The 25,542-nt window shown below is 38.6% G+C and overlaps 1 protein-coding gene across 1 annotated transcript in view; it reads right to left on the reverse strand.

Annotated features, from left to right (window-relative positions):
- The window catches only part of LOC128657843 (centromere protein J-like), a 150,557-nt gene that overhangs the window by 111,927 nt on the left and 13,088 nt on the right, over positions 1-25,542 (reverse strand). The window contains exons 2-4 of the mRNA XM_053712265.1: positions 20,277-20,507; positions 10,091-10,217; positions 504-615 (exon numbers count right to left, since the gene is read on the reverse strand). Coding sequence (XP_053568240.1) covers positions 504-615; positions 10,091-10,217; positions 20,277-20,507 — 470 coding nt within the window. The remainder of the gene's footprint in view (positions 1-503; positions 616-10,090; positions 10,218-20,276; positions 20,508-25,542) is intronic.

Here is a 25,542-nt window from a genome sequence, read left to right on the forward strand (position 1 = left end):
CAGATTGTCTGGCAGTACCTAAGATGGTGGTGACCCGTGAGGGGTGAGGGAGGGAAAAGATCAAGAGGTGGGAGGTATTAAGTGATCTCTACAGTACAGGTAAACTTAACCTTACAAAAAAGTATGCCCCCCGTTTGGAATTAGCTGGAATTATCACGTGATTTTAAGGCCAGGATTGGATCATGGGGGACTGTCTATGCTGCTAGGCACGACCCCCAAGCCGATCCTTGCTTACATCAAAGGTGGAAGCTGCAGGACGCCATATATGGTAGGACATTTCATAATGACGTTAAAGCCCAGTGCTGTTAGGATGTCATGGAACGTCCTAATGGCATGAAGGGGATAAGCAGACTGTGTTTGTCTGTTACGTAGTTGACGGATGATCAGGTCACAATTTATTCTGAAATCCAGGTAATTCCAAGGGGTTCACATACTGATGTATGTAGTAGATGTTTCACATGTTATACATAATGTATACTCAACAGCACAATGCAATACTTTACCTCTCTGGGCTGCAGCTGTTCCTTATCCACAATCTGAGAATCTGCCTTAAGCTGTTCTTCAACAAATTCTTCAAAGGTCTTCTGTCTTTCTCCAACACCGGGTCTAATAGGTCTTATATATGAAACAAAAATGTTATGTCTCATAAACCATTAGCCCTAAATAGTTTTAAGAGTAGCTATTCAGTAAAATAATATACATAGAAACGTATATGGACAAATCATACTTTATAATTACTAACAGGGCATAACAAATCACAGGAACCAAGAAATCGTGGCTTCTAACATTACTATATAAAATCAGTTATTGGCTCCTAAAAGTGGCATAGCTGGCTACTCTGTCTTCTGGCTGTCTCTAAATAAAGTTTTTTTTATTGCATAAAAATCTAGTCTTAAAACCTAACATTTTCTTGCTGCAGATATATCAATTTGCAGAATACAAAAAAACATTTTCATAGCATTCTCTGGTCACATATTTTTGATCATGATCTATCATTTGATAATTATCTGCATGTTAACAGCTGCAGATGATCCATTTGACGTGATCACAATCAGCCATTTTCATTGTTTATCCGAAGCACTTTTTACATTATGGCCTCACTAAAAATGGCCCTGTTCTTAACATGTTCTGATCATAATCCAAATTCTCAATAATTATCAACACAGTTACAGGGCCAAGTTTCACATCCTCAAATTCCACAGCTCAAAGAACCTCCAGACAACACTTTTTGACTTCATACCAAGTACAACAAAAAGGTTTTGGATGTAACATTGGTTGTCCACATAGGCAAAAGACACTGACATTACCTGCTATATTATATTATACAGGCACTTCATCTGGTGATGTTAAGAGAAAGGGATCCGCAGTAACCTCTGGGGAAGGTGGGATAAAGGGTAACTATGCCTTAAACCTCCAAAAACAAACCTTTGTGTATAGTGGAGGTAGTGCCTAATGTCAATATATAACGTTATCAAAAATGTAGAGAGCAAGACAGAAGCATTTTCTGGCACACTTTATAGTGTAGTTACCAAACACAAATGTATGGAGTGCGGTTATTAGTGTAAAAGAAAATAATTAAAACATAAGGTTTAATAATTATTACAAATAAAATAAAGATCCCACCATTGAAATGTTGCAGGTATCAATAAAACAGTTAAACATTGACAGATAGAGCACTGCTGTCTCTCAAAATGGATCAGGAAAGAACCTGAATAAAGTTACAATGAACGGTTCATAACAGTTTATAAATTATGAAGTCTATATCAGGCCGTTCATGTATATGAGTTACGGTAGCGAGATAGCAGCTGTAATAGCTTATACCAGTAAATATCCCCTGGGGTATTAAATTAAATATACGGCCCAAACGTTCCCTAAGGGATTCAGCTACCACAGTAACAAATGAACAGAGACCAGTCCTACGACTTAAAAGGCCTCTAACAAAGATGAGAAACGCGCGTCAGGCGTTCGCACTGCTCCTCTCCTTAAACAAATCTGTTAATTTAAGCTTTAGATAATTTTGTTGGCCTTTATTGGCATTATAAGTCGTAGGAATGGTCTCCGTTCATTTGTTACTGTGGTAGCTGAATTAGGGAACGTTTGGGCCGTATATTTCATTTAATTTAATACCCCAGGGGATATTTACTGGTATAAGCTATTACAGCTGCTATCTCACTACCGTAACTCATATACATGACCGGCCTGATATAGACTTCATAATTATGAACCGTTCATTGTAACTTTATTCAGGTTCTTTCCTGATCCATTTGGAGAGACAGCAGTGCCTTATCTTTCAATGTTTAACTGTTTTATTGATACCTGCATTATTTCAATGGTGGCATGGTCCACATCTTTATTTTATTTTTAATAATTATTAAACGTTATGTTTTAATTTTTTTACACTAATCACCGCACTCCATACATTTGTGTTTTGTAACTACCCTATAAAGTGTGCCAGAAAATGTTTCTGTCTTGCTCTCTACATTTTTGATAACTTCAAATCAATACACCTGTAATATCACCATTTTGTTTGTCTTAAATCATGTCAGATTTTATTTCTTAATTAATATAATCACAAGATTAAAATTAAGATGTTGTGTTGTTTTGATTTTGTGCTTGAGAGGTACTATAGTCAGATACATTTAGTGATTGTAATTGTTAGGAAAACACACTGGGCCACAAATATTCCAGCGCTGTGGAATATGTTGGCGCTTCATAAATAAAGTATAATAATAATAATAATAATAATAATATGAACGTGTATGGAACATTAACATTGCTTGAACACAATCCATACCACTTTTCTAGCTCTCAAGCCCACAGTTAAAGGGACAGTCTAGTCAAAATTAAACTTTTATGATTCAGTTTGGCATGCAATTTTAAACAACTTTCCAATTTACTTTCATCATCATCAAATTTGCTTTGTTCTCTTGGTATTCTTTGTTGAAAGCTAAACCCAGGTAGGCACATATGCTAATGTATAAGCCCTTAAAGGCCGCCTCTTATCTCAGTGCATTTTTGACAGGTTTTCACAGCTAGAGGGCACTAGTTCGTGTGTGCCATAACATTGTGCTCACTCCTGTGGAGCTATTTATGAGTCCGCACTGATTGGCTAAAATGAACTGAAATAAGAGGGCAGTCTGCAGAGGTTTAGATACGAGGTAATCACAGAAGTGCTGGTTATGCAAAACTGAGGAATGGTTAATAAAGGGATTATCTATCTTTTTAAACAATAAACATTTTCAAGTAGACTGTCCCTTTAATATATTATTATGTGCGCAATACTGTAATGAGTGCTACAATATTCCTGTTGGGTAGCACAGGTACATTCTTTCCCTCATATAATAGATTTCTATAAAGGGAGCACATTAAAAATTAATGTCAGATAACACTCAATTGTTAAGCCGATGGAGCACAATAATTCTGCTCTAACAGTCTTTCGTTCTTTGGAATACACCCTCCATGTTTTTGAATACACAATACCAAGCAATAATAGTTAATACCTGGTTTAACCAAACGGTAAACATGAAAGCATTGTTTTGGATTGTGTGCGAGCATAAAGAGCACACTACTTCTGCATTGAAAGTAAAGGGGGCTCTATTTATGTGTCAGGTTTGTTAAAATAGTTTGATTAAAGGGACAGTAAAGTCAAAAACATAAATTATGCTTACCTGATAATTTCATTTTCTTCTGAAGGGAAGAGTCCACAGTTGCATTCATTACTTTTTGGGAATTCAGACACCCCAGCCAAATGCTTAAAATACCTCCCCCACTTCCCTCATCCCCCAGTTATTATGCCAAGGGAACAAGGAACAGTAGGAGAAATATCAGGGTGGAAAAAAAAAAGGTGCCAGAAGAACAAAAAATTTACAGCCACCTCAGAGATAAAAACACGGGCGGGAGCTGTAGACTCTTCCTTTCAGAAAAAAATGAAATTATCAGGTAAGCATAATTTATGTTTTTCTTCTTAAAAGGGAAGAGTCCAAAGCTGCATTCATTACTTCTGGGAAAACAATACCCAAGCTAGAGGACACTGAATGCAAATAACGGGTGGGTACAAAATGCAGCCCCTTTAAAAGGCACCACAGCCTGAATTACTCAACACCCAAAAAAATTTAAGTACAACGCATAGAAAAACCCGAGCCCAGGTAACTGCACATCAGTTACACACCGGCAAAGCCGAACTAGAGACCACTCAGACCTAGAGCCCATCAGGTCCAAACAACCCCTGAAACGTCTGCCCCACGGGACACGACACCCAAGAAGGTATCCGGCTAAAGATATGGACCGCATCTGCCCCCCAAAAAGGAACCTGAGACCAGGAAAATCCAAAAGGAACTTTTGGAAGGATACATACACAGGTAACATGTGCTCAAAATGACTGGAGGAACCCCTCATGTCCCCCAATCCCATACCATACCCTAAGGTACTCCAGGAAATTCATGAGTCCCTCGATGCTCCATAACATATCTAGATCTGGAGGCTAAATAGGCGGAGACAGAGCTCTCCCAGAGAAACTCAAACCGTCTGAACAGGAACTCTCAAAGACCAGCCTCCAAAAGGAAGGTTGACCCTATCGCTAACTCAAACCTCCTAAAGGCACGTCAAGCTAGTTAGCATCCAGACAAAAGCAAGTAGCTGTAACTGGATACACCATCACTAAGCAAATCGCTGTGGATGGTTCCAACTGTAAACCACCAAGGGCGTACAGCCCATCGAATAGTGGCTCCAAGAAGTGCCCCCTCCGAGAACCAGACGCCGGTAGAAAGAATGAGGACATCCAAAGTCCTCCCTCAAGGAAAGGGCCAACAGCAGAAACGGTCAACACTGCGTAGAGTAACCGATCCCTAACCTTCCCTCCTGGATAACGGTCCCAGCCCAAAGGCTAGTCAAAAGACCGAAGACAAGAGTCCCAGACTACAGGAAAGAGAGGATCAACGAGGAACAAAATCCCCTGTTAGACCGCTGCTACAAACGGCATGCTACTATGAGTCAGGAGAAACATTGTGCTAGGGTACGAGACCCCAACATGCAGTCGTGGGCAAAAAAAGGGCACACTTCCCAAGGGAAGAAGTCCCCCAAAAACCTCAGTATCCATATATAGGATACACGTAGTAGAAGCCCCCACAGGAGCAAAACCCTCAGCCTCCTGCTGCAGGAACCAGCCACTACATCACATCACAGCTCCCCTCCCAGGAACCTGAAACACAGGAAGGGAAAAAAACCCTGCAAGGCAGGACCAAGGACCCCCAGGACTCCACGATACTAAGGTAATTCCAAATCCGGAGAACCAAAACCCTACTCTGGAAGAGAAGGGAATGAACAACAACAAAAAAAACTACCATGGGTCAAGACCCATCGGCCACATCGCCAACCCAGTTGAAAAGCACCTGGAGACTACAGGAACATCATAAATGCACCAGAAGACAGGTAGGGGCCCATCAGAAAGGCCTAAAGCCTGAGCCACAGTCACAAAGGCATCTCTCACAGAGCCCCTGCCCCTACGAAGGGGGCTCACGGGACCACAACTTCAAGTGTGAACGTAACCATTCACACCTATCCATGGAGAGAAGTGGCCAAGGCCAGGGTTCTCAACAATGGACTATGAAAAGATCCAATCTCCGATAGAACCCTAAACTGCCTTCCTAGATTTGGCGATCTAGATAGCCTTAAACCCAAGAGTCACAAAGGATTCCTGAACAGTCTGAGAATCAGCACCACAGTGCAATGGATCGCAATAAAACTCATAGGCAAGTGGCAACACTTGATACACACACAGGCAGGGTAACATCAATACCCAAAGGAAAATGATAACCCAGGGCCCTGCTCGCCATCTCAGAGAAGTAACAAAAGGCACCGCTCACGAATCTACAAAACGGAGTATCGAGGAAAAAAGGAAAACTGCCTGAACCTCGAACAACTGCCTGGCCCTCTGTACCCAACCTTGACACCGCTACTGACAAGCCCCAAGGCTAGTGTAACCTCGAGGACGCAACACACCCGAACGGCAAAAACCGTAGTCCGATCGAGGGTATTAGATAGTCAGAGAGCTTGAAAAAGCTATTATTCAAGGAAAACTACCTTGGAGCTGCAACTCCCACAGAAGGCAGGGAACCCCTGCACACCACCTTCTAGAGTAACATGACTCGGAACAGAGAAAAACATGCCCGCACACCCGACAAGACGATCCCCCCAAAAGTGGGGAAGGATGATGCTCCGCCATCGCAAAAAACTAGGCTAAAAACTCAGCGTCCGGAAGAACCTTGAGTGAAAACCCAAACGTTAATCACCCGAAACAGGTCACACACATCTCCCAACTTCCATTTTCCCAGTTTCCGGGGACCTGAAAAACCTAGAGTCGTCTGCAAAAAGCAGAATCATAGCCTAGGTGAGTAGCCCGAACCGACCACCCTTAGAGTGGTACTCACAACCCTCCGTCCGGAGAAGTTGCATATAAACCACAGGCCTCATACATCAGTAGGATCCGAGCCCGGAGTCCATAGAATAGGCCTAGAGGTATCCTCAGCAACACAAAGGTGACATGAACCCTGGTAACAGCTGAAAAAGTGCCCGATCAGTACCAGCCTGGTATAAGGACACTGGAAAATTTGTCCAGAAGGATCAATAAATGAACTGGAAATGAAAATTCTAATATTCAACAAGTGTGCAACTCCCGAGAGAGTGCCCACGAGATCACTAGTCGTAAGTATCGGTTCCAGAGAAGAACATTCATAAAAACGAAATCTAACAGACCTGAGCTTAAGGAAAAAACAAATTAAACACATCCATCCGGATCACAAATAAAATGAAAGGCAGCACCCATTGGGTGAACGCCCAAGGTGAATGAGAACAACAGGACCAGCCGAGTAGAGGCTCCAGTCACCCAAGCTCAGAAATTGAACCGAAAAACATAAATAAAAAATAAAATGAAATCGATAAGGAGATTGGCTCCATTCCCCAACGTCATATCCATTTTGCCATCCAACTTCTAAGGCCTTGGATCCCTCTGCCCACTGGGATCCTCTAACATTGCCAAAACATGTCTTAAAAGAAACCGAAGGCGAGCCAGCCTATAACGGAAGGCAAAATCATCCCTCAGGTGCCAACGTTTCCTCAGAAGGCCAAACTGAATCAGGAGATCCCACGCTCGATGGACCTAGGTTAACGGAGCATGGACAGTATCGAAGAAATACTTCACTTGGGAGATATAAATGAGACAGCGCCAAAGAAATGGCCATAGGGAACCGTGCTGTAACCTCTGACGGAAACAAGCCACTCTCCAGAGAAGGAGTGAAGGCCATAGGGACACCTGCGTGCACAGTCAGGAGAGGGTCTTGGGCACACGCCTCACGGGTCATGGAAACCTCGGAGGCGGATGGCTCAACGCACTCTAAGCTCCCAGACTCAGGAGCCTAAGAGACTACTCTAGAACGGCATAACATAACTGATGGGCATTAATTACCCGGGTCATTTCATATTCATCACAAGACACATCCTCCTTATAGGAGGCATCCGTGTCGCACATATCAGAATCCTCCATAATCTTGGGATTACAAAAAGACAAAACAAACTGGCACACTTTGACACCCCCAATGGATGGGGCACTCACCACCTCCAGTGAACCAGACAACCCACGAGCTAGACTCTCTCGGTCGCACACAGTCAGCATACAGAAGTGAAAAAACAACGTAACCGCACCCGTCACAAGATGCACCATGCCAGTCACAAACATGACTAAATCCCCCCTGTTCAATAACGCCCCTCAGGAGATATTAACCCATGATTCCTCATTTAAGATAAAAGGAGTCCCACTGGGACCCTACCTTGTTTCTTTAACAATACATCACATATTGAAATAAAATGAAACAATCTTACTGGAATCTACGCAGTGGAACAGGAACAAGGGCCCTTCAAGTGTGACAGATAGTAGCCTCACTTTTGACATGGACTTGAGTGAAGAAAGGTAGGAAGCAAAACTCGTCAACGCTGATTACCAAGGAGCTGTTAATATGAGTTGGGATGGGTTCGCAGGAAAACTCTCCCTGCATCTCCGGACTCTAAATTTCATCCATGCTCTCACTGAGAGGCTGACAGGATTACTTAAAACTCCAGTCTCTTTGCGAAGAGTACTACCCTCCATAAGAGACTATCTCGAACTTCTGACACTTCTCTGCCAACCTCAAGTGACAAAAAGCAAAGAATGACTGGAGGATGAGGTATTTAAGCCTTTGGCTGGGGTGTCTTTGCCTCCACCTGGTGGCCAGGTTCTGAAATCCCAAAGGTAATGAATGCAGCTGTGGACTCTTCCCTTTTAAGAAGAAAATTAAAAAAACTTATATTGATTGGATAAAGCATGGCATTTTATTGTGCGCTTTTGTAATGTATGCATCTCCTTTCCATATGAAAATACAGTATATGCCCCTTAGCGAGACACCCTGTTTTCGGAGTAAAAAGTGGCTTTAGATCATTGAACCAGGGAAATAGAAGGACTGGTGAGCATTCTTATATAATCTCACCAGCCAAGAGACCTTCAGATCGTCGGGCTCTAGATGAGCTGAGAAGTGTGTCCGTGTCTCAGGCCATCTGGCAGCAGTGTTTGCAAAATTGTTTATAGCAGTGTTAAACATAGTTACAAACACTGCTGCCATAGACATGTACACGCTCCTGAGTTCCTATTGGGCCTACCTAGAATTACTTTTCAACAAAGGATACCAAGAGAACAAAGCACATTTGATAACAAAAGTAAATTGGAAAGTTGTTTAAAATTGCAAACTTTGTCTGATTCATGAAAGTTTATTTTTGACTTTACTATCCCATTAAATATTTCAACAAACAACTCGATACTCGATCATGCGCTACTGTTTGCGCACTGTACTTTATCAGTGGCGTTCAACACGTAATTTACCCTGCAATCTATGTTTTTTCTGCTGAAAAGATTGTAATCTAAAAAGATTGTAATCATTTCCTAAGTCAGGCTCTCTACCCCCTGTATATTTATATACTGTTATGTATAGGTTTAACAACATCAAACACCTGTTGAATTTAGAGAGGGTGAAGCTATCACATTTTTGTTTTGCAATTTAAAGGAACAGTAAAATCAAAATTTTACTTTTGTGATTTAGTTATTTAAAGGGACACTCAAGTCAAAATAAACTTCTATGATTCAGATAGAGAATGTGGTTTTAAAACACTTTCTAATTTACTTCCATTATCAAATTTTGCACAGTCTTTTTATATTCACCCTTTCTGAGGCACCAGCTCCTACTGAGCATGTGCACAATCTCACAGGGTATACGTATACCAGTCTGTGATTAGCTGTCTGTCACATGATGCAGGGGGCCGGAAAATGAGAGCGCAAAATAAATTTGTCCGAAAAAAGTCTACTGCTTATTTGAAATTCACAGTAGGTGTTATTGCATTGTCTTTTTATTATTCACTTGTTAATTATGCAGTTCTACTGTATGTAGTGGTCCTTTAAGAGTGTGAGCTCTATCTGAATCATGAAAGAAAAAAAATGAGTTTCATGTCCCTTTAAAGACACAATAAAAGTAATATTTATCTCCAATGTATTTTAATAATACCAATGTATTGAGGGTTTAGGTCTCTAAAGGATATGCAAAATCATATTGCAGCTATTACTTTTTGCATCCCTGTGAGTGATTTTTTTTTTCTTTTGGTCAATAGTCGCTCTTTTCCCATGGCTGTTTTTTTTTCTAGCCAGAAGTTGTGCTACCTGCTCTGATTCACACAGCTTAGAAATGCTTAAATGGAAAATGTTGTGTTTTGCACTGCTTGTTGGAATAACTACTTATGAAACAGATGTGTGTGAGAGCATGCTCTGATCATTTTATATGGGACAGGCAGGCAGCATCGTTTCTGATTGGCTGTACCACCCACTTGCAGAAAAGATAAAAAAAAACAGCCAAAGGAGAAGGGCCTGTCATTAGTAAATTAAATGATAGATCAATATTATGATTATGTTCTGGACATTTGGGCATCCTTTAAAGTAGTTATTTAATCTAAAATTGTTGCAGGCTTATATAAAATTTATTTGGAACATAAATTGATAATATGACCTTTATGTTTAACTTGCCTGTCTTCCCGGGTTGCGGTTCGTGGTCTGACGCCAAAAGGTGAAAGAGGTGCTGGATTAGACTCTTCGTCCTTCTCTTCTCGAACTGGGGATAGACATTTTGGGCCAGCATCTAAATTTGATTCAGCTACAAAACATGTGTTAAATAAGCCACTAACCACCTCTAACCAATATACCAATAACCAAGATACAATTCTTTTAACCAACAGTGAAAATAAAAACACCTTAAATATGTGTTGCCTCCAAGATAACTAAAAGCCCCCCATGGTGTTTCTGGACCATAAACTTTGCGGTGCAAAAGGTCGAGTACAAATCTAAGTATTAAAGGGCTATAACAGTCAAAAAAATACATAGAAACATAGCTTTTGATGGCAGACAAGAGCCATAAGCCCAGCAAGTCTGCCCGATATTTTGTAAAAGTATAAATGTATTTAGTTTGTAGGATAGCCTTATGTTTGTCCCTGGCATTCTTAAAAGTCCCCCACAGTGTTTGTCATTACCACCTATTGTGGAAGTTTATTCCATCACCCTTTCTGTAAAGAAGAGCTTCCGCAAATGACTAATGAATATTTACTACCCTTCAGTTTGAGACCATGACCTTTGTTCTTGAATTTGTATTTTTTATGTAAAATACCCACAGCCTCAGCTTTACTAAGTCATTTAATATACTTGAAAGTTGATATCACATCACCTCTTTCCCTTCTCTCCTCTAAGCTGTATATATTTTGTAATTGAGCCTCTCCTGGTACGTTTTATTTTTTAGACTATGTACCATTTTTGTAGCCCTCCTTTGCACAGATAACAGAAGTTTTTTTTTGTTTGTTTGTTTTTTTAAGGGGGGGCTTTTGTTTTAGAATAGGCATAACTGTTGTTTTTTTTAAATTTATGGTAGTGTTGTTTAATATTTTCTATATTATTAGTTTTTTATTTTTGGTAAATTTAGTGTTTGTTATTTTTGTAACTTAGGGGTTTTTAGATTGGAGGTTTTAGGTAGTGAAGTAGTGTAGGGGTAGTTTGCATTGGTGGGTTGTGGCGGTGTAGGGGTTAATAGGTTAGGGGGCTTATTGTGTTGGGGGTTGTGGTGATGTAGAAGTTAATAGGTTAGGGGATGGTTAATAGTGTAGGTTATGTCAGATTAGGGGTTAATAGTGTAGTTTGCGCTCGGGTGAGGGCACGTAAGGGGTTAATAGTTTATTTTAACATTGCATTTATTTACAATGTTAAAATTATATGCATTGTCATGTATAATGCATATTATTTTAAGTATTGTATATAATTTAATATGTAGTTATTTTGTCTTGCTCCTTTTATTATGCTAAACTTAAAGTGCCATAAAACATGTTAAGATCTGTGCCTATCCTAAAAGGGCTAATTAAGTAAAAATAGTTTGCATAAAAAAATGTTTAAACATTGCTGTCAAGTTTTTCAAACTAATTTTCAAAAATAAGCAAAAATTAGTTACATAACCATGCTGTCTGGAGTAGTCTGATCCACCCCCCGTATCAGTGTTTAGCACCAGAAACACAGGCATTGTATTTCAACTGAGTTCACAGCAGCTTATTTGCTTCTAGGCATGCTCCATCAGATGATGAGTGTTAAAGTCTTGCATTCTACCAAATCAAAGATGGATATAGATGCAGCCATAGAAGGAATTGTGTGGGGGGAGTTGTACAATTCGGAAACTTAAAAGAAAGGGTTAATAGTGAGGCAATGCAGTATAAATTTGCAGGTAAAGTAATTCAAGTACTCTGCCCTTTTAAATATATATTTTAAATGATATATTTAAGTTTAAAATAATAAAATGAACAAGTCAGAATACTACATATAAACTACATATAAAATTATACACAATACTTAAAACAATATGCACTAATTGCAGACATTACGTAGGTGTAGGTGTTCTGTGGGAGTTAGCCAGGCGTTCCAGGGGGAGTATAGGGAAGACATGGCGTAGACATGGCGTAGGTATACGCGTTGTGTGGAAGTTAGTTGGGCATTTCAGGGGAGGGTAGCTAGCACATTACATAGGTGTAGGTGGTATTAGGGAGTTAACTGGGCATTCCAGGGGGAGTATAGCTAGAGTATGACATAGGTGTAGGCGTTCTGAAGGAGTTAGTTGTGCGTTCAAGGGGGGTAACCTGTACTTTGATTGGGATACTTTGCCAGCAGTGCAATATATTCCAATCTCTCAAGTACAGGTTGCTACTAGGATGTCAGCTATGATTGTCTCGCCACCTTTATAGTGGCAATACTGTACAGTGTGAGGCAGGTAGTGTAGGTGTACTTACCGTTAGGTCACACAGGCATTATTTGAAGTGTTCCTACACAGAAACCATGTTTGGTTTCAGTGAGCGCACTGTCTGCGCTGTGTAGCAACACTACAAATATACTACCCTCCCCACCCCCGTCCGCTGAAAGTGCCGCACAAGAATACATCCAGTTGGTATCTGCTAACATAACACACATTTGTTTGTTTGCCAAATGTCTGCATTCTATTGGTTTATGGTAACTACATATAGCATCCCCAAAGCCTGAACTGTAGTAATGTGCAAATTATAGTTAGACATATTTTAGTGAGTTCAAAATACAACATTTTGTAACATTCGAATTGAACTTGCCTTTGTTTTCCGATTTTTCTTCATATTCAGACATTTGCCTTTGCAATTTAAAATTTTGCTTTCCATCATTTGTAGAAGATTGAATATTTTTGTTCTCGCCTGTAAATGATCCAATAAAATTTACTTATAAATAAATTATAAATGTGTGTTACTTTCTGAATATCTGACAAATGTACAACATATAAAACATGCACATCCTAACACCTGATAACTGCCAAAATGCACACATTGAAATAGCTGAAGTAGTGGTTGGGTGCCAACACATTCACCTGGGATGGGAATCCGCAAATGCCATCAAATGTTACTGGGTCTGACCCATGTGCTGTTTAACTAGTGGGAGTGATAGCAAAGATGAATCAGCTCACACACAGCAGTGAACAGATTTGAAAGCAGGATGCCATTTTAATGATGCACATATGTACTCCATTTATAGGCTGCGTTTCACATGAAGATCATTATGTTTAAAGGTACCTTAAACCAAATTGCAATACCCTTAAAACATTTCACTATGCATAATAAAACAAAAATACTTTGCAATACATGTTCATTATTAATTTTGCCTGCTTTTCCAGTAATTAAATCTCAAATTTGTAGTCCCCCCCCCCCAAGAGAGGCTGGAGTGCATTCCATGGAATGCAGAACCCTGACTCTCCTACACGGTGCACAGTGAGTGGCTGATATGTGCAAAAGCTTGTCCCTAATTGGCCACTGCAAAGGAAGTAAGATGAACAACATTCAAGAGGGTTTGGAAGGGGTGCATCCTAGGACTGCAAAACAAGACATATTTTTCTCCCCAAATTACAGTTTTATATGCATTTATTTTGAATTCAGATCTTTTAAAATACAGTGAATACTTTTCAACTTATTTCATGATTCAGATAGACTGTACAGACACATGCATACTATCTACCAGTAGACATGCAATTAGTTTCGGCTGAATTTCGTTTTTGGGCCGATTTGGAGATTTGAATGAATCTGAATTTCCGAATCGGCACCATAACTAAAATTCCCGAAAATGAATAAATCAGTTTCCAAATTTTCGGATCCATTCTTTAATCATATTTGGAATTTTTCATTGTTCATCTAAACCACAGTTCCCCGACATCGCCGACACTAACTAAAACACTAAATAAAGCTATTAACCCCTAAACCGCTGTTCCCCGACATTGCTGACACTAACTAAACCTATTAACCCCTAAACACGCCGTCCCCCAACATCGCCAACACTAAATAAAGTTATTAACCCCTAAATCGCTGTTCCCTGACATCGCCGACACTAACTAAATCTATTAACCTCTAAATCGCCGTTCTCCGACACTAACTAAAAAACTAAATAAAGCTATTAACCCCTAAACCGCCGTTCCCCGATACTAACTAAACCTATCAACCCCTAAACCGCTGTACACTCACATCGCCAACACTAACTAAAACACTAACTAAACCAATTAACCCCAAAACCGCCGCCCCCCACATCGCAACTACCTAATTTAAACTATATTAACCCCTAAACCTAACACCCCCTAACTTTAACATAATTAAAATAGACCTAAATTAGTTACAATTATTAACTAACTACCTATTTAAAAATAAATACAAACTTACCTGTGAAATAAAAATAAAACCTAAGCTAGCTACAATATAACTATTTACTAACAACCTAGTTAAAATAAATACAAATTTACCTGTGAAATAAAAATAAAACCTAAGCTTAAAGGGACACTGAACCCAAATTTTTTCTTTTGTGATTCAAAAGAAATCTCATGCTCTATACAAATCACGAAAGAAAAAAAATTGAGTTCAGTGTCCCTTTAAACTAATGAAAAAAGAATATAAATGTTTAAGGGAGAAAAACTATTTAATCATTAAGTGACCCAGAGAAAATTACACTGGGTACATAAACCCTTTTAAGGGAATAATGTGCAGACCCTTAAAATAGCATATTCAAATACAAACAAGAGAGAAAAAGTAGGAACTCAATTAGTTACTACACACAAGACAGGGATTTCAGCACACTAATTTTATTGGTCAATAAATATCGTTAAATCACCAACGTAAGTGGTTAACGCAGTGCCTATCTAATCATACATACACATCATGAGAACAAATCTCCAAATACAATATGGAGAAATGAACCATAATTAATATAAGCCGCACTCAGAAACGGGTTGATCAGATTACCTAAAATACAGAAAGAATTATTAAATGAAACACAAGATAACAAGACAACACCTCCACTAGAGGGTGGCTTCGCAACCTAGGCGAAAAATGGCCACCATAGTGATCCTTGAGGATCTATGCTTGTTAGTATAAAGGCTCCAAAGAGATCCCAATATTGCATAAACACAATATAGTAGGATAAAAAGTTAAAGGGACAGTCAAGTCAAAAATAAAACTTTCATGATTTAAATAGGGCATGTAATTTTAAACAACTTTCCAATTTACTTTTATTACCAATTTTGCTTTGTTCTTTTGGTATTCTTAGTTGAAAGCTAAATCTAGGAGGTTCATATGCTAATTTCTTGGACCTTGAAGGCCACCTCTAATCTGAAAGCATTTTGACAGTTTTGCACTACTAGAGGGTGTTAGTTCATGTGTTTCATATAGATAACATTGAGCTCAGGCACGTGAAGCTCCTAGGAGCAAGCACTGATTGGCTAAAAATGCAAGTCTGTCAAAAGAACTGAAATAAGGGGGCAGTTTGCAGAGGCATAGATATAAGGTAATCACAGAGGTAAAATGTATATTAATATAACTGTGTTGGTTATGCAAAATTGGGTAATGGGTAATAAAGGGATTATCTATATTTTTAAACATCAAAAATTCTGGTGGTTACTGTCCTTTTAATACAATGTTAATCAAGTGCAAACATACATAAGGACCATTCAGCAACGCCTCCACTAGGGGGTAGCATCGCTTCACCGGCGAAAAAAATCGGGCTACCTTAGTGATCCATAAAGCTCTATGCTGTAATTAGCATAAGGATATATATTCAATATTGTACATGCGTTACATCAAAGGTAGGCGAAACTTGATAAGGGGCATGTACAACACCTGTTTCAGAGGACACCACTATAATGAAATAGTACACGGTGTCTTGAAAAGAAATAGTACAATAGGATCTATGTACACCCCCAGTTAAAATCAGGTCACTACCAATACAGGGTAAGGTACAGCTTGAAACAAACACAGAAGCATATGTTATATTATGCATGTATAGCGTCTACAGCGATGGCTTTTCCCATAAATGCAAATAGTGGAAACTTAATAGTCCAACATTTAAACAAGTAAAAAATGTCCGATGTAGCAAACTGTAAATCTCCTCTGTTAACAGGTGTATACATATAATTACCACCTTTAGTCCTCCACAGTAGCATTAGCAGCTATTCTCCAAAGAATGTTTCCATACAGGGGAAGTCCGTTACTTTTTCGATAGATATTGAGAGTATAACAAGTTTCCATCCTCTTTGGCAAACTTCCAATAGCTTGTGTAGATAGGGAGCAGCTGCAAATTGCAAAAAAAACTTTTTTCCTTCCGTGAAGCTGAAACCGACCGTTAGGTAAGAGACAGAGCAACCCGCTCTGTGTACATCACTGTTGACGCGCGTTTCCCCCCCCCCCCCCCCCCCACGTGACTACAACGTCATTGGGACTTCCTCAGGGCAAACGTTCCAAATGTTTCCCGCGAAGGATGAAGATAGAGCCACCTGGATGAAGATGCTTCGCCGCTTGGATGAAGATCTTTCGCCGGACTTCAGCAACTGTGAGTACCGATTTTGGGGTTAGTGTTAGATTTTTTTTTTTTTATTATTTTTTTTAGATAAGGGCTTTTCTATTTTAATGGGCCGAAAAAGAGCTGAATGCCCTTTTAAGGGCAGTAAAAGAGCTGAATGCTCTTTTAAGGGCAATGCCCATACAAATGCCCTTTTCAGGGCATTAGTTAGGATTTTTTTATTTTGTGGTTTTGGGGGTTGGGTTTTTTTTTAGATTAGAGCTTTTTTTTATTTTTAATGGGCTTTAAAAGAGCTGAATGCCCTTTTAAGGGCAATGCTCATACAAATGCCCTTTTTGGGGCGATGGGTAAATTAGGTTTTTTTTATTTTGTGGGTTTGGGGGGTGGGGGGTTTGTTTTTTTGCATAAGAGCTGTTAATTTTAGATTGGGGGGGTTATTTTGGGGTGTTTTTTTTTGTTTGTTTTTTTAAAAATGGGGGATTAGAATAGGAATAATTTTATTATGTTGGATAATTTCGTTCTGTAACGGTAGTTTTATTATTTTTTGTAATTTTAGTGTTTATTATTTTTTGAAATTGTAGTTTTAATTTTTTTTTGTAATGTTAGTTTGTTTTCTTTTTAGTAATGTTAGTTTTTTTTAGTTTAAGCTTAGGTTTTATTTTTATTTCACAGGTAAGTTTGTATTTATTTTAACTAGGTAGTTAGTAAATAGTTATATAGTAGCTAGCTTAAGTTTAGAGGTTAATAGGTTTAGTTAGTGTTGGCGATGTTGGGGTATGGCGCTTTAGAGGTTAACAGGTTTAGTTAGTGTTGGCGATAGGGGGTTAATAGCTTTATTTAGTGTTGGCGATGTCGTGGAACGGCGCTTCAGAGGTTTATAGGTTTAGTTAGTGTTGGCGATGTGGGGGTACGGCGGTTTAGGGGTTAATAGGTTTAGTTAGTGTTGGCGATGTGGGGGTACGGCGGTTTAGGGGTTTATAGGTTTAGTTAGTGTTGGCGATGTGGGGGTACGGCGGTTTAGGGGTTAATAGGTTTAGTTAGTGTTGGCGATGTGGGGGAATGGTGGTTTAGGGGTTAATAGCTTTATTTAGTGTTGGCGATGTCGGGGAACGGTGGTTTAGGGGTTAATAGCTTTATTTAGTGTCGGCGATGACGAGGAACGGCGGTTTAGAGGTTAATAGGTTTAGTTAGTGTTGGCGATGTGGGGGTACGGCGGTTTAGGGGTTAATAGCTTTATTCAGTGTCAGCGATGTGGGTGACGGCGGTTATAGATAATTTGTTTCGGCAATCGGCAGCAAATTAGTTATGTTAAGTTAAATCGTTTTTTCATATGCTTTAATTTTTTCGGAACCATTCTTTATTCATATGCATTATTGTATTCTGAAGTTTAGAATAAAATAATGAATATGAATAAAGAATGGATCAGAAATAACGAACAGATCCGAAAAAAACGATTTAACTTAACATAACTAATTTGCTGAAACAATTTTTTTTAAACTAAACTAATTTGCCAAAACAAAATTATTTATTTAACTAATAAAAATGAAACAGAAGTTTTAGCGTTGCACATGTCTACTACCTAGGTATTTTCTTTAACAAAGAATACCATAAGAAAGAAGCAAATTTGATAGCAATAAAATAAAATAACATATTTAAATATTTTTCATAAAAAAAAGATTCAATCTTCCTTGACAACAGATAATGAGAGACCTTAAAATGGAAAGGAGGGAACAAATAAAAAAAATATATTTTTGCAGGACATTTCTGAGGATGACCGAGCGTTTGATATGTGTAATTAGTATTAACGTACAGTGGCTTATGGAATAAATGTTATTTTGAGAGGAAATGACAGAAAATTAAAAAAAAAGAAAAGATATGCAAATAGGGACACATAGGTTAAGTAAGCGAATGCAAATGGTAGACCAATACATAAGTACAAACAGCTGCATATACACATGGATGGAGGAACTGTTCTTCATTGGTTTGTGTGGCAGTTTTGTTACAGATTTATTGGGTTACAAAGTATTCCTTTGAACCTTGATAACAACATGCAAAGGTTATGTATATTCTTCTTCCATAACTTACCAGAATCCCTCTTTTGGATACTTCATACATTGCAAGCTGATACACAAAGCAAAAATTATGAATAAAAATTGGGTTATATTTCTAAACCATAAAACATATAAATGAATAGCTAATGCACGGGGCTTCTACATGCTTTGATTGGCTGCATCAATGTTTATATATTATATAGTATCATATCATTCTAGTCTACCAGTCAGATGAAACACTTATTTGATAGATATATGGTGCTACAGTCTACAGAGCAGTGATTACCTAGTTTCCTGTTGCAGATGTATATATAAGTGTAAGTCAGACTACACACACACACAAACACTAGACTCACTACGATGTTCACACTAATCAGTGATGCACACACATATATATTTTACAATAAAGAAATATAAGTCCCCACAAACACACACGTATATGCATAAACATATATATGGGGGTCAATTAATTATTGTGCGGATGGACATGATACGATGTAGCATATCATGTCCGCTGCACATCGATAAATGCTGATAGCATACAATGTCGGCATTTATCATTGCACCAGCAGTTCACCAGAACTGCTTGTGCAATACTGCCCCCTGCAGATTTGCGGCCAATTGGTCGCTAGCAGGGGGTGTCAATCAACCCGATCGCATTCGATCGGGCTGATTTCTGTCCGCCACCTCAGAGGTGGCGGGCGAGTTAAGGAGCAGCGGTCTTAGGAGCGCTACTTCTTAACTTCCGCTTCAGGTGGAACCGAAGCGGAGTGGGTCAGAAGCAGCACCCACTGCTTCATAAATCGACCCCATGGACTTCAGTTGGAGGAAGTGTGTGTTTACATACTGACTAAATATCTGCAGTCCATAAATAGATGGTGGGGCATAGAATGTATTTCGTATTTAATGTCTCATACTATGGAGGATTGCTAGATTAAAACAAATCTAAGGCTAGAGCCAAAAGCCTGACTCATTTTATGGTGAAGAACTCCTGTTCTTTTTTATATTCACCATAAGCTACTTTGTAACTATTTTGATAGATACAGCAGTATCATATTATCCCAATCTTCGTAATTTGAACTGGGAGTTTATAAAAAGTTTAAGGGACAGTATACACCTTAGTCACCTTAAAGTCTTACCTTAGATTAAGCTGCAAATAGCCTCCTGCACCCCTTTCTATATTATGCAGCAGTAACAGTAAAACATTAATTTAAATTTAATATTGTTTCTGGTAACTTTGAAATGGCTGCCAAGCTCCGCCCACTGATGACATCACAATCTGGGCTACATCTAGACACTCTGCTGAATATTATTGACAGTCCATTGAATCCAACGAATGAGCCTTTTGTGATTGGACGCAATGTTCAGCCCAGATTGTGATGCCATCAGTGGGCAGATCTTGGCAGCCATTTCAAAGTGGCCAGAAACAATATTGATCTTAAAATAACTTTTTTACCGTTCCTGCTGCATGATATAGAAAGGGGTGCAGGCAGCTACTTGCAGCTTAATCTAAAGTTAAGACTTTAAGATGACTAAGGTGTAGACTGTCCCTTTAATGGGAGATATATTTTAGACCCCACTAATCTCCTATAGATATTTTTTTTCCCTTTTTGCTTTCACAAAATATGTTATCTTGCATTTTCAACTATATACGATCCCCCAATAAATAAAGAAATAGTGCCAATGCCAACTCTACACCAACATATACTGTAGCAGTATAAGGAATACGTAAATATTGACTAGATATATTACACATATTATAGCAAACAGTAAACTGGTCATCATACCTTGCAAAGAAGTACTTTGTGTGTCAGAGCTGAGACATGACGATTCACTTGTACTTTGCTGCACAGGTGACTGCATTGTTCCAGTGACGGTCTTTATGCTTCCATTATCAGCCATCTGTGAGGGGCCATTCAGAGGCATTTCTACAGAAAATGAAGGGGAAGGGATGTGTGGTGCAAGGCTTGGCAGCCTCGGGATTAACTGAGATGTGAGCCCTGGAGAAAAAGTCAGTCCTGAAAAAGATTAGAAAAGTAATAATAAACATTCATTTGTAAAATATAACTTACAGACTAAACTTCACAGCATGAGGTATTTCTCTTCAGTGAGACACATCTGTGCAAATTAAAGGGACATGAAAACCATATTTTTTTCCTTTCATGACTCAGTTAGAACACTGGTTTTCAAACCTGTCCTCAGGCCTGGATTTTCAGGATTACCTTGGGTGAGAGCAGGTAAAATAACCATGGTTACCGATCAGCTGATTATTTCACCTGTGTTCCAGTTCAGATATCCTCAAAATCTGGCCTGTTAGGGAAGCCTGATGACAGGTTTGAAAACCAGTGAGTTAGCACATACAGTTTTAAACAACTTTCTAATATACTTCAAGAATCAAATCTTCTTTGTTCTCCTGTTATCTTTTGTTGAAAAGCAGGGACATAAGGTCAGGAGTGTGCACATGTTTGAAGCACTATGGCAGCAGATTTACAAGACTGTAATTAATTTGTAAGAGCACTAGATAGCAGCACTATTTCCTGCCATTCAGTGTTCCAGACACTTACCTAGATATCTCTTCAAAAAAGAATATTGTAAGAACAAAGCAAATTTGATAATAGAAGTTAACTGAAAACTTTTTTAAAAATATATGCTCTGTCTGATTAACGAAAGAACATTTTTGGGTTTTATATCCCTTTAACATTAGTCTACAGAGCCTACATGCTAAAGCGTGGAAAGATTTCAAGAGTTAAACATCCTATATAAAATATTTATTTGACTTTAAAACTTATATAAAATAGTGTAGAAATGACAGTTATATTGTACAGTTACATAGTAATATAGGTTAGAAAATGTCTCAAGTCTATCAAGGTCAATCTTTCCCACATTACTGCTACTACTGATGATCCAAAGGGAAAACAAAAAAAATCTCTCTCAACTCCTTGGATCAACAAGGTACTAAACTGTCAATAATAACTGTTGTATCTCTGTATATGCTCATAGAAAAAAGCATCTATAACTTTTTTAAAGGCATCTACTGAATTTGCTAGAACAACCTCATTAGGCAGATAATTCTATAATCTTCTTGTACTTTTAATGTAAAGAAACCCTTACGCTGATGTAGGTCAAATCTCTGTTCCTCAATGGTCAATGGATGACCTCTTGTCCTATGTAGTCCTAGTGATAAACAGGTCAGCTGATAGCGGCTTATATGGGCCCTCTAAATATTTGTAGAATAAATCTGCTAGGACACGTCTCTTTTCCAGTAAATAATTCCAAACTTTACAGTTTGACTTCATATGCAAATCTTCCCTTTCCAGTATCAATTTTGTCACCCTCCTCTTGCAGTTCTAGAATATCCTTCTTAAAATCTAGTGCCCATTATTGCACTGCATATTCAAGATGTGGTCTTACCATTGATTTATAAACAGGCAATATTATATTTTTATATTTTCATCACGTGATTAATATACCACCTTTTATACATGACAGTCTTAGTCTTTCCAACTGCTGACTGACACTGCATCTTATTGTTAAAGGGATATGAAACCCAAAAAAAAATATTTTGTGATTCAGACAGATCATACCATTTCCAATTTACTTCTATCATCAAATTTACTGCATTCCCATGACATTCTGTGTTGATGAGATACCTATGTAGGCATTTGGGGCGCGATCCGATAAACGGCGTAGTTTGCGGCGCAAGCGAGGGAACCCGCGTCGCCTGCAGTTTCAGCTCGCAACTCGAGCTATCCAATATGCGGCGCCGTCAGTTGCTAAAGTGGCGTAAGTCTGACAAAGTAGAGATGTCCAGAAATCTGCGTAAGTACAGATTTCTGGCGTCGCCAGTGACTTGCGCCACTTTAGAAACTGCCGGCGCCTACAAAATCACCCGCACTGTCTAACACGCCTCCTAAACATAGCCCGACACATCTAACCCTCTATCCGCTATCCCCCCTCACTAGCCTAACAATAAAAAAAGCTATTAACCCCTAAACCGCCGCTCCCATACCCCGCCGCCACCTAATAAAGTTATTAACCCCTAAACCGCCGCTCCCGTACCCCGCCGCCAGCTATATTAAATCTATAACCCCCTAAAGTGAGCCCCTAACACCGCCGCCATCTACCTTACCTACCCCCTAAAGTGAGCCCCTACCCCGCCGCCATCTATTTTAAAATTATTAACCCCTAATTTAATCCCCCTACCCCGCCGCCATCTATATTAAATTATTTAACCCCTAAAATACTAAACTATCCCTACCACTAAACCTAAGTCTAACCCTACAAATAGCCCTGAAAAGGGCTTTTTGCGTGGCATTACCCCAAAGTAAACTGCTCTTTTGCCAGCCCTTAAAAGGGCTTTTGGCGGGGCTTTGTCACAAAGTAAACAGCTCTTTTGCATCTAATCTAAATCCCCCTACACCGCCGCCAGCTATAATAAATGTATTAACCCCTAATCTAATCCCCCTACACCGCCGCCAGCTATATTAACTATATTAACCCTAATTATATTAGGGTTAATATAGTTAATATAATTATTATATTATATATATTAACTATATTAACCCTAATTATATTAGGGTTAATATAGTTAATATAGTTATTATATTATATATATATTAAGTATAATAACCCTATCTAACTCTAACATCCCTAACTAAACTCTTATTAAAATAAATCTAATATTAATATTATTAATTAAAATATTCCTATTTAAATCTAAATGCTTACCTATAAAATAAACCCTAAGATATCTACAATATAATTAATAATTACATTGTAGCTATGTTAGGGTTTATATTTATTTTACAGGTAAATTGTTAATTATTTTAACTAGGTATAATAGCTATTAAATAGTTATTAACTATTTAATAGCTACCTAGTTAAAATAATTACCCAATTACCTGTAAAATAAATCCTAACCTAAGTTACAAATACACCTACACTATCAATAAATTAAATAAACTACAAATATCTATATAAAAATACAATTAAATAAACTAAACTAAATTACAAAAACAAACAAACACTAAATTACAAAAAATAAAAAAGATTACAGCAATTGTAAGCTAATTACACCTATTCTAAGCCCCCTAATAAAATAATAAAGCCCCCCAAAATAAAAAAAATTCCCTGCCCTATTCTAAATTAAAAAAAGTTCAAAGCTCTTTACCTTACCAGCCCTTAAAAGGGCCTTTTGCGGCGCATGCCCCAAAGAATTCAGCTCTTTTGCATTTAAATAAATATACAATACCCCCCCCCAACATTACAACCCACAACCCACATACCCCTATTCTAAACCCACCCAAACCCCCCTTAAAAAAAACTAACACTACCCCCCTGAAGATCTCCCTACCTTGTCTTCACCACGCCGGGCCGAACTCCTCATCCGATCCGGGCGATGTCTATCCAAGCGGCAAAGAAGAATTCTTCATCCCGGCGATGTCTTTCTCCAAGCGGCAGCAAAGTCTTCTTCCATCCGGCAGCATCTTCCATCAAGCGGCATCTTCAATCTTCTTTCTTCGCTCCGCCAACGCGGAGCATCCATCCCGGCCGACGACTGAACGACGAATGAGGTACCTTTAAATACCTTCTATCAGCCAATCGGAATTAACGAATGAGGTACCTTTAAATACCTTCTATCAGCCAATCGGAATTAAGGTAGAAAAATCTGATTGGCTGATTGAATCAGCCAATCAGATTCAAGTTCAATCCGATTGGCTGATTGGTTCAGCCCGACACGTCTAACCCTCTATCCGCTATCCCCCCTCACTAGCCTAACAATAAAAAAAGCTATTAACCCCTAAACCGCCGCTCCCGTACCCCGCCGCCACCTAATAAAGTTATTAACCCCTAAGTGTAGGTGTATTTGTAACTTAGGTTAGGATTTATTTTACAGGTAATTGGGTAATTATTTTAACTAGGTAGCTATTAAATAGTTAATAACTATTTAATAGCTATTATACCTAGTTAAAATAATTAACAATTTACCTGTAAAATAAATATAAACCCTAACATAGCTACAATGTAATTATTAATTATATTGTAGCTATCTTAGGGTTTATTTTATAGGTAAGTATTTAGATTTAAATAGGAATATTTTAGTTTATAATATGAATTAGATTTATTTAATAAGAATTTAGTTAGGGTTAGATAGAGTTAATATAGTTAATATAAATACTATAGTAACTATATTAACTATATTAACCCTAATATAATTAGGGTTAATATAGTTAATATATATAATGTAATAACTATATTATACTTAGGGTTAATATAGATAATATAGCTGGCGGCGGGGTAGGTAGATTAAATTAGGGGTTAATAATTTTAATAGAGATGGCAGCGGTGTAAGGGGCTTACATTAGGGGTTAATACTATTAATATAGGTGGCGGCGGTGTAGGGAGGGCAGGTTATAGGGCAAAAGAGCTGTTTACTTTGGGGCAAAGCCCCGCAAAAGGCCCTTTTAAGGGCTGGTAATAGAGTTTATTACTTTAGGGGGGATTAGATTAGGGGTTAATAATATTAATATAGCTGGCGGCGGTATAGGGGGATTAGATTAGGGGTTAATCATTTTTATATAGGTGGCGGCGGTGTAAGGGGTCAGATTAGGGGATAGATAAGGTAGATGGCGGCAGTGTAAGGGGTCAGATTAGGGGATAGATAAGGTAGATGGCGGCGGTTTTAGGGGTTCACATTAGGCGATAGATAAGGTAGATGGCGGCGGTTTTAGGAGCTCACAGTAGGGGGTTAGTTTATGTAGATGGCGGCGGGGTACGGGAGCGGCGGTTTAGAGGTTAATAACTTTATTAGAGATTGTGGCGGGGGATCGCGGTTGACAGGTAGATAGACATTGTGCATGCGTTAGGTGTTAGGTTTATTTTCTAGCTAGTTTAGGGAGTTATGGGGCTCCAATAGTCAGCGTAAGGCTTCTTACGGCTGCTTTTTGTGGCGAGGTGAAAATGGAGTAAGATTTCTCCATTTTCGCCACGTAAGTCCTTACGCTGTATATTGGATACCAAACTGCGCTGGTTTGGTATACCTGCCTATGGCCC

This window comes from Bombina bombina, chromosome 4, assembly GCF_027579735.1.
Source record: "Bombina bombina isolate aBomBom1 chromosome 4, aBomBom1.pri, whole genome shotgun sequence".
NCBI lineage: Eukaryota > Metazoa > Chordata > Amphibia > Anura > Bombinatoridae > Bombina > Bombina bombina.